Genomic DNA, 11567 nt, shown 5'->3' on the forward strand with positions numbered 1-11567 from the left:
TAAGAGACAGATCGAGGGATTGCCGCGAAAGTCAATTAAAAACAACTGTTGTTTTGCGTATATGTTGCTTCGCCACTGTATAAGAAACAGATTTCATTTAGAACTATATTGGCTACTGTCACTGTCCGACTGACACATCACTTACCCTGTGACTTTTTGAATATTAATGCGCGCATTCCAGGAAAACTCGCAATGTTTCGGTAATGTTTGTGAGAGAGGGAAAGTGATTTTGAAACACAGAATTAAAGAATGACATTATATGATAAAGAGGTTATCACGCTTGTGTGTTTGGGAATGGTAGATATCCTGTATTAGGAATAAACACTATGTATTTAGCTCGCCAAGGTTCGCTAAATACAATGTTTATTCTTAATGCAGGATATTTACCATCACCAACCACACTCGCGTGATAACCTCTATTTATAAGATACCCTTAACCCTGTGTGTCGTGGTTCGGTGCTTATAGTATCATTCACTGATTCGATCATTGTCATGTGGTAGCTGGAATATTGGTGACTGCGGGGGAACACAGCATTCATTCGCTCGCTACAACAGACTCATTTTGTAATATTATTTATGTCTGATGATATGAAGTGACAGGCATCCCCAGGCATAATTTGTGATCCACGCCACCCACTGGAACAAAAACATTTCCGCTTGGCAAATGTTAATATCTCATTAACTGAAATACCAATAAGTGTAAGTTATTTTGACATGAATCTTTGGCAAGGAATTTGAGGTAATCAAGTGAAGAATTCCATGGTCAGAAACACGTAAGAGAGATTCGGATGAGTAAATAATTAATTCGTTTTGGTCTGAATGTCAAATGCAAAACTTTGAGAAATTGCCAGTGCCAACATTCATAAATCAAGAAATATTGCAGACTCAATTACACGGGGGTTTGAAGTGAAGGCCAATAACGCCTGATATTCCGTGAGTTCATCATTCAGTCAACACAGGCCCGTAGGGAAACCTGGTTAGAATATATCCCCAGGAACCAAGAGGCGACGAAATGGATCAGTGGTTTAGTTGAATGTGTGTTATTGTCCTTCGGCAACGTTGGATGTTGCTCATAATATCCACCACTGGGTTGTCTGTTTACGACGCGATTATTAACAGGCGGGGTACTATAACAGGGGAATTGCTAACAGCTGTGTTAAATACGAACAGTGCCCAATGACAAGGACACTCCGAAACCGAGAAGAGGCATAGAATAGGCACGCACAATACCGGGAGGTTGTGTACATCAGTTGCCAGACAGATGGTTTTGCGTCACTATATAATCACTCTGCTGGTTCGAAAACATCAACGCTCAATCAAGCCCGCCAACTGGAAGACCAAAAGTAACGTCCCAGAGGGAGGTGTTGAGCACTAATAATACTTAAGAGGCGTGCTTTATTTCCCACATAACAGTCTTGAGGCGCCGGATGAATACACACAGACGTGGAGCAACAGTGTCAATTAGGAATCGACTGAAGGCAGCTTGATTGTGCGGTCGTATACCAGTTAAGAACCAATTGTTAACTTGAGGACCTTGTCATGACCACCTGGTTCCGTATGGAAGAGTGCAGACAGCTGCTGCAAACTGTCTGGGAAAATATTCGTGTACTGAGGCATGAAACAAGCCTCAACCAAGAATCACTCGTGAGACCGTTCCGTTTGGAGGCGATCTATCGCTCTCTGTATCCTATGACTGTACAATGGATGTCTACATCAAACTTGGCGGCCAAAGAGTTGTTGTTGTAATCAATGTTAGGACAAATCACCCATTGCACATGTAGCTAAAGACATAAGTGACGCCAGCCGCTTGGTTTTTCACAGTCACAAGAATACGCTGGGCCGCCTCCGAGCCCTTACAATAACACAATGTCGGCATGGGTGGCCCAGTCGTCTGAGGCGTCTCAATTCACTGTGCATAGTTGCTTCCCTTGGGCACGTCAGACACTTATGGTTGTGGGTTCGAATCCCTGTTCTCCCAGTCAGTGTTTCTGGGTTTGGTGGCACCATACCCGTGCTCGTGAGTGTCACCAAAGTTATAAACGTCTAAAACGTCTAAAGCTGACAAGTAGTTAAATAACCGAATACTGTTCAAAGCAGCGTTAAACCAACTGGCTCACTACAATAACTCTTTCGTGCATCTGGTGATTAAAGCCCGTGATTCAACTGGGTGCAGTTCAGTTTGTAGTCGAACTAGATGCAGCGCTGACACTAACACTAACACATTATCACACACAGTAACACACACACACACACACACACACACACACACACACACACACACACACACACACACACACACAGATCAGGTGAATGAATTCGAGGTTTGTAAATATGATTTATACTAATTGTAGTTGTTTCTTGATATTTTGCGCAGCACTAAACGTTTTGTTTCATGCTACAATACTAACTTTAAATGACTTTTGTTTAAAACTTTTGTAAAATGTATGTATGTATGTATGTGCGTGCGTGCGTTCGTGCGTGCGTGTATGTATTTATGTATGTATGTATGTATGTATGTGTATGTATGTATGTATGTATGTATGTATGTATGTATGTATGTATGTATGTATGTATGTATGTATGTATGTATGTATGTATGTATGTATGTAAGCTTAATCTGTGTCAATACTGCGTATAAAATGATGCGTATACTGGTTGAGGTTTGTTGTTCCAGTTATTTCCACAAGGAAGAGGTATTCATCTGAACTCTATCGCCAGTGCAAATTGATCACATGCTATATTTGTGCTTCGTTGAGAAATCCGACGCTAAATCAATCGAGAATGCCTTGCTTCTCTCGACGTCTTGCCATATGGCTACACTAACTCAATGAATCAATGACCACTGCCCAAAGCTCTTGTTCAATATCTCTGGCAAAATCATTATTCAATATCCATGGCAAGTGGTTAGTTTAGTCAGAAACACGACAATTACTTAAACTTACATGTAGCCATGTGTAGGTACTGCCTCAGTCGGCAACACAGATACGTGTGCTGGAGAACTAACTTCATGCGTGTATGGTAGGACTCCAGATAACATACAGGCGCACAACAAAAGCTTGTGTACCACAGGAGTGGGGCCCAAATGGGGAACTGCATCGGACATTTGGTCAAATTTGTCTACCTGTCTACCATGAAACCTTTTGAGAGCCCTAATAAGGCCTTTAATTTTGTATTCCGACACAAACACTTACAGAGCAAGTCGGGACCCTGAACTAACTCGGAAACATATGGTACGTCTTGCTTAAATGTGTATCCCCAAATTCCACATGACGTTGTTTGTGAAGGGGCCCAGCGGTTCCTAGGAAGATTTTAAGAGCCTTGTGTGATCAGGGATACAACAAGTAAGGCCTTAGTAGACTTTCAAAACGTTTTATGGTAGACAGTTGGAAGACATTTCCAAAAATGACGTATCAGTGATAACTATTATGTCCGATGCAATATTCTATTTTGACTTTAGGTCTATTCTGTTTTACTTTATGTTCCTGTGGGTTTTTTTCAGGTGAACAATTGACTTGCCTTTGCATGGCATTGCGTTTGTTTTGTTTGTTTATTGTTTTGCGCAGCCCTCAGCAATATTACAGCTATATGGCGGCCGTTGCGTTTGTGACGGGTTCCTCCGATGGGGCAGAATACTATCACCTATTCACGAATACCTTGTATCATCACTTATAAATAGTGATAATTCATAAACAGTACTACGGACTCGGCTTTTAGTAGATATTTCTACCGGTATTACCCTTTTTCGCAAACATATGGTGTCATCGCTGATTTGTTTTCAGTGATCCATTCATATAATTCCCATCGCTATTTTGCGTTTTATGCCCAATGTAATCTGTTTCGGCGGATAATCAAGACTTGTTATTCCCTGGCGTTGACGTTGTATATTGTGACCATGGAAACTGTTTTGTCGCTTCTGTCCATTTTGCTAACACGAATGGCTGGTTTTATAAATTTGTAAATGAGAATCAAAAGGTACTTTTGAAGAAAACATTCACACCGAGCGAAAGTCTTAAATATGTCCAGGCTTCAAATCCCATTTGATAAAGTGTTTAACCAATCAGCTTGCAGCATTCATTCCCATTCGTTGTACAAGGAACCTTGGTGCACTTGAGATGACTTACATGTTGACGTTCAGTCAAATAGAATAACGTGGTCCACGTTCATAACAATCTCGACTGATATGTAAAGCAGTTTACCAAGAGTATTAATCCTTTAGTCATTCATAATGACGTGATCCGCGTCCAGGGGAGTAGCAATCGGTCATCAAGCCCAAGGGGTCTTCTTTGCTTCTCCTGAAAGGCCGACTGTTGCTTAACCAATAGTAGATCTATTAGATTTACATTTGACCTTGTCTTAAGGGGTTGGAGAAGCGTACAATTTAGAATGACAGCTGATTTAGTTATACAGTCCTGAATCATGTTGTATGTAATGTTTTAGATACGGAACTAAATTTACATGATAATGTTTCAGTAAAGTTACAGAATGTCACTTGGTGATATTCAAGCTTGTCCTGCTGTGTTGCTTGGTGGCCATTTGAACCGATGTGAATCAAGCAGGTGTAACGTCCAAGCATTCAACATTTCACCTGTGGATATTTGAAAGATTTTGCTGAACCTAAAATATCACCGTTTTTTTTGGGGGGGGTCTTCTTTTGTTTGGTGTTGAACGCCGCATTCAGCAAAATATATGACGGTGGTCTGTAAATAATTGAGTCTGGACCAGACAATCCAATGATTGATGTCACGAGCATCAATCCACACAATTGGGATACGATGACATGCATCAACCAAGTCAGCGAGCCTGACCACACGATCCCGTTAGTCGCCTCTTACGATAAGCATAGTCGCCATTTACAGTAATCATGGGTAGCTGAAGACCTATTCTACCCCGGATCTTCACGGATCTAAAGCTCCCCGTAAAGTGCATCAAGTTCGAGAGCTTAAATAGGATAGCAATCTTTTCACGTATCTATGTACGTCGATATGCATTATCAACAACAGCAAAATAATAGCAGCTGGTCGGTTGAGTATTTCGAAACTATCTTCCGCTTTTATGATTCACAGAATATAACATTCAATAACACACAAAAAATTAAAAACATACATATATTAACCATCACGAAATACATTAACGCCGTGTCTTTGGCGTCTCATTAGAAAGCTTTTGTAAGGTAGACACAAACCATCTGCAAGGACTTCTGTTGCCGTGTTGGTTATTCCACCTCGCCTATCAAATCATGTCTTATAATGCATATAATAGCTCTTCAAAATCTGTCCTGCTTCAGGTTATCTTGAAAGTACGTTGTCCACCAAGAAGCGCAACATGAGAATAAAGTGAAAAACATTTTAATTGGTGTTTTCTTTTATTATTATTATGTGAACACACAAAAACGATTGGGCGACTCTACCAAATACCATCAACAACGTTAACGTGTGGGCGACTTTACCACATACCGTCTACAACGTTAACGTGCGAGCGACTCTACCAAATACCATCAACGACGTTAACGTGCGGGCGACTCCACCACATACCGTCTACAACGTTAACGTGCGGAAGACTCTACCAAATACCGTCAACGACGTTAACGTGCGAGTGACTCTACCAAATACCGTCAACATTTCTCCTTGTCATACACTCACACCAGTACTTCTCCCTTGTCATACACTCACACCAGTACTTCTCCCTTGCCATACACTCACACCAGTACTTCTCCCTTGCCATACACTCACACCAGTACTTCTCCCTTGTCATACACTCACGCCGATACTTACTCCTTGTCATACACTTACGCCAATACTTACTCCTTGTCATACACTTACGCCAATACTTACTCCTTGTCATACACTCACGCCAATACTTACTCCTTGTCATACACCCACGCCAATACTTACTCCTTGTCATACACTCACGCCAATACTTACTCCTTGTCATACACTCACGCCGATACTTACTCCTTGTCATACACTCACGCCAATACTTACTCCTTGTCATACACTCACGCCGATACTTACTCCTTGTCATACACTTACGCCAATACTTACTCCTTGTCATACACTCACGCCGATACTTACACCTTGTCATACACTCACGCCAATACTTACTCCTTGTCATGCACTCACGCCAATACTTACTCCTTGTCATACACTCACGCCAATACTTACTCCTTGTCATACACTCACGCCAATACTTACTCCTTGTCATACACTCACGCCAATACTTACTCCTTGTCATACACTCACGCCAATATGTTATCCTTGTCATACACCTATGCCAATACTTTCCCCTTGTCATACACCCATGCCAATACTTTCCCCGTGTCATACACTGACACCAGGACTTTCCCCGTGTCATACACTGACACCTGGACTTTCCTCTTGTCATACACTGACACCAGGTCTTTCCCCGTGTCATACACTGACACCAGGACTTTCCCCGTGTCATACACTGACACCAGGACTTTCCCCTTGTCATACACTGACACCAGGACTTTCCCCTTGTCATACACAGACGTCGCTGTTAGATGTGTTCGAAACTATTTACTTCTTACAGCTGCTCTTGTTCCACACAAACACCTTCACATGCATCTTGTTCGGATGCTATCTCCGCACCTGTTTGGCTTTCCTGTTAGGCCCTAATCGTGTTAGTAACATTACCGTGACAGGAGATAACTGTGCTTGATAGAGAGACAAGGATGACTCTGTCATTTGTTGCAGTCAGCGATAGCAATCTCGAAATGCCTAATCTTAGCAGTATTCTTTCAGTATAGAAGCATACGAAGGGAGTGCTGTAATTGCTGGCTTGGAAGGAAGTCGAGATAATTGTTGTATTTGTAAGATTTTGGCGTTGAACGGGTTCTGACTCTATGACCTGCAGCTAGTCTCTATGATAATGCTTATGAGGGTAATCTCTTAGAAAAACAAGCCTTTGCATATTCTTCTGGGCCCTTGACCTGTTTTTGTTTCGGGAAGGTTTATCGTCAGTTTCAGTGTTTGAACTGGTGATGGATTCCGCGGGAACGTCCCGTTTTTCAGAAGTCGGTCGGCCTTTAAGAACTGGCGCACAACGCAACTTCTCTGGTCGAATGAGAACAAATTTCTTGTCAATGGGTGGAGCAATCCCTGCGTCTTTGTCTTCAGATTCCACGTGTTTAACGTTTGATGGTAACTGGTTTACACTGTAATTAGAGTATCTCGCACGGGCATCAAGAGCAGGGTGGATTTTTAAAGGCGGCAAAACAACTTCATCATGTCGTTTTGCCTTTGAATTTTTTATGGCATTTAAGGATGCCATTGAGGGTTGGGGTTCTTGCTTGTAGTTAAAATGTTCCTCTGTTATCTCACCAGCACCGAAGCCCTCTCCTTCTGGAATGACTCCCAGATCGGGACTCTGAAGGTGCATTCGTTTCGCCCGCCGAGGTCGATATCTGGAGATGCGTCTTGTGTGTCTTTTCACACTTGAAGACAAAATTGTCTCCACTTTCGTGCGGTCGGTAACGTTGTCGACTTTAGGTGACTGTGGCAGAGATGGGCCGACTAATGGAGCACTGCCGCCCAAATGAGCGGAAATCTGATTAGTGTCTTCACCTAAAGACGATTTCTCACATTCGCTGGGTCTTCCTGAATTATCTGATGTATATATTCTGTCTGTTGAAATCCCCTGTGGCACCCTTGGTAATGATTTATCATTTTCCCACAGTGATCCCTTACAGGTTAGACTGTAATCTATGATTTCATGTAAATCAGAGGCACTGACAAAGCTTATTCGAAGATTCCTAGGCGGCAGATGTTTCAGTCTTCGTTTGGGAAATGTTAGAGCTGATTTAGGCTTACCTCTTCTGTCGTGGAGCGACTTCTTCCGCTTGTCTATTAGATCAGTCAATGACACAGCCTTCCGACGACTACTGGAATGTTGGGGGTCGAAATGGGCGTGGTCATCACGAGGCGCCAGGTGATACTTACTCCCCTTTTTCTCCAGTGTCAACTTGTGCATGTGATCTGAATAGAGGAGCATGGAGTCCTTCACTGAATTATGTCGTATAGTAATACTGGGAAGATCGTAGTGTTTATGATCAGGACCTTTCCTCAGTTCCTTCTTCGCTTGTGTGGCTATCCTCGGGGACATCTCCTCCACAATATCACCGTAGGACGACATCGTTGTTTGAGTGACGCAAGTCCTCTAAATGAAGCTATATTATCCTGAAAGAAAATGTAAAACTGGTTCAGTGTCCATTGGCATGAAAATATAAGCGCCAAAACTATTTCCACATTCATAAGAAATCTCTATTAAAAGCATAGTGAATTGTACGATTCCGACTATATGATAAACATATGTTTATGAACAACTTTCAAGATTTAACACCAGTGATTCGTGAAAAAGGTGAGCGTATCCCTCCGGTGGCACCCGTCACAAACACATGCAAAGGCAAGTCAAATTTCCACCTGAAAAATCACGGGAGCATATTATACAAATTAATATTGGGAATTGCACCTGACATAATTTTTGTCAATGATGCGTCAAATTTGGAAATGTCCTCCACATGTCTTCCATAAACCGTTTTGAAAGCTTTGAAGAGCCTCTAATTGGTTAAGTAATTGTATTGACAGTGTTCCATTTTCCAGTTTTGTCAACATATTCATTCGGCTGAGATATCTTTGAGACGGAAATACAGGACAACTGCAAAAACCGAATTTGATGGATCTTTTATTGGCATGATGAAAATAGGAGTAACGTGCCTTTGACATTATGAAGCTTACGACCCTTTAATTAGTAGATGCCGAGATTGGATCTGAATTGTTATTGAATACCTTGTACCATACACGCATAAAACTACATTGATCTATGACCGTTTAGCTCTCAATCTACATCAAATATATTTCCGCCGGGCCTTTGACAATAATGGCCGTCTATCTATATGTCTATCCAGTAAATCTTATACACACCAGGATCACTCTTCCCAGTAACGCTACTTTGTAATAATACCCACGATAATGGGAGGCAGCTCATCATTTCTACTTGTCCTCCTCGCCCTACGGTGCCAGGCTATAAGTGCATGTCTCTATACGGGCATATCAAGAGCGAATGGCATTGTATCGCTATACCAGCACAGCTGATTCAGGACATAAACTATTCTACATCAGGATAATGCTTCCATTGTTCTATCTCCATCTTGTAATAGAACAAGGCGTTGTTGCAGTCATTTAACCCCTCTTCAAAATTGACAATGTAAATACTGCAGTTTGGTTAACATTTTTGTATTGCTTTTTAATTTGTATATTCAAAAAATTATAATTTTATTTTATTTTTATTTTGTTTCGGGGGGGGGGGGGGGGGGGGGGGTGTTTTTTAGTTTTGTTTTGTTGGGTTGGGTTTATTTGGTTTGTCGATGTTTTGTTTTGTTGTTGTTGTTTTGGTTTTGTTTGTTTTTGTTTGTTTTTGTGAGGGTTTTTTGTTCTTGTTTTCTTGTGTGTGTGTTTTTTGTGTTTTTTGGGGTGTGTGTGTGCTGGAATCTGTTTGACAAAGACAGATTGTTCCAAATTACTGAAAAATTATTATTTGGTTTAAAATACTGAAATCTAACTGTTCGCTAGGCATGCGGGATGTCGTGCAAATAAGTCTGCTGTGAGAAAGAAGAAAAGTTTCCAGACATAGTTAATGTTTAAAAACAATGGTTGAGAAAAAATTAAACCTCTTTTAAACCTCCAAGGCACCTAGCAGGATGTTCAGTTGTCGGACCCAAAGGATGTCTCTGTGCTAAGATGTGGTGGGTCCGCTAAAGTGAAAGGCGTCATCGGCCATAACCATTAATTAGATACAACTCCCTCTACTTGTACATTACCTATCTGACTTAACCTATCTGACTTAACCGTCCTTTTCAAGGAGAGTCAATGAGTTAGGAGATAAACATACTTTGTTTTCAATGCTAGGTTACCTGTACATTTAATCGCGCCAAATTGAATTTGGAACCGAACACGAACGAGAAATTTTAGTGCAGTTTAATCAACAGGTAACCTAAAGCTCTACATTGAAAACACAGTATGTTTAACTCCATTCTATCATGACTCAATAAAACGCGAACTCTTTGGTGCTTGCAAATATTTCGAGTGAAGTGGCATGGGTTGAGTCCAGAGTTCTGAGTGGGTTGTCACACATCCTTTGAATTTTGTAGTAACGGTAACTATGCAATTTGTAACCTATGATTGTAGGTATAGTTATTTAAAAACGCCTACCGACAATGATTGAAAAAAAGTTCTATTTTATGAATATTAGCTTCCGTGGTGATGCAGCCGCCAAACTAGCTGTTTTAATCAGAGGGGGTATATTGTGATTTCATAGCCTCTGATTGACCAATCAGAATCGAGTAATTTCCAAATTCATGGTAGAATATTCTATAAATACTCACTAATTATTAACAAAGTCCGACTTATCAGTTATAATTATCGTGCATATTCGGGCTGGGAATACACAGGTGAACATACACACTACAGACACTTCAGTCCACGACAGAGGAAAGGGAATTCAGTATTCTAAACTATACAGAGTTATGTCCCTTAGACGGTTATTGACTGCTGGTGATGGATCTCACGATCTATACTGCTTTGGCCTTTTCTTTGAAACAGTGACCTGACACGTCGTTATTTAACTAAAATCCTATTTACGTCCATAAACATTAGCTTGTTCAGTCACACTACATCAATCCAACTTCGACATCGATTGTACAAATGTAGTATCCTGTAGTTGCACCAAAGAAGCAAGAGATGCACTGGGTGAGGTGAGGTGAAATGGGGTTTAACGTCGCGTCCAAGATTATTGCACTTATATAGCGACGTGCACGCACGTGTGAGGCTGCTTGTACTAGTCCGGACTAATGCCGATTTATAGTGCTAGCTGAGATACCATGCCGCAGTTTAACATGAATACCCAACTCAGACACAGTATACTGACTCCGAGCCGACCAGTCCTTGTTTTAGACCCTTAATGGCGAGCGCCAGACAGGGTAACAACAAGTGCCATCTTTTAACGTCTTTTGGTATGACGCGGCCGGGGATCGAACCCCGGACCTTCCGTTCTCCGGGCGGACGCTCTACCACTAGACCACGGAGGCGGTCGAGATGTACTGGGATGTTATCGGAACCACCTTTAGCTATATTTAAACATCCACCGTTACAGATCCCCAACAAAATCCTCCATTGCACATTGTCTTTTAACATTACACATCGTGATTTGCAACTGCACATGGCCACATGCATATAACATTGACATGTATATCAACCTTCATATATCACGACATACCATTATATACTTACTATCGACCAGTATGTTTTTTATATAAATGTAATTAAATATTGAAAGATATGTCTATTTAATCCTCACTCATTCCCGTAAGATTTTCTGAAAGAGTACCGTATCCGACGTAATAAGCGCCCAGGGCGCTCTCAAAATTAGAAATAGGGGGCTGTTGTTAGAATATAATTTTGGTGAAAGAGTTGAGAGATCGTAAATTTCGTGGTTTATGCTGACAGCCTGAAATGATACAAAAGAAAAGTCTGTGCGTATTATACACGACAGAT

General features: G+C 41.3%; 1 protein-coding gene across 2 annotated transcripts in view; it reads right to left on the reverse strand.

Moving 5' to 3' along the window:
* Positions 1–6873: 6873 nt before the first annotated feature.
* LOC139469686 (uncharacterized) overlaps positions 6874–11567 on the reverse strand; it is a 16172-nt gene continuing 11478 nt past the window's right edge. For both annotated transcript variants that reach the window (XM_071251938.1, XM_071251930.1), the window contains exon 2: positions 6874–8195. In XM_071251938.1, the coding sequence (XP_071108039.1) occupies positions 6874–8151 (1278 nt within the window). In that variant the 5' untranslated portion in view covers positions 8152–8195. The remainder of the gene's footprint in view (positions 8196–11567) is intronic.

This window comes from Haliotis cracherodii, unplaced genomic scaffold (assembly GCF_022045235.1).
Source record: "Haliotis cracherodii isolate W230 unplaced genomic scaffold, xgHalCrac1.p SCAF_1, whole genome shotgun sequence".
Lineage (NCBI taxonomy): Eukaryota > Metazoa > Mollusca > Gastropoda > Lepetellida > Haliotidae > Haliotis > Haliotis cracherodii.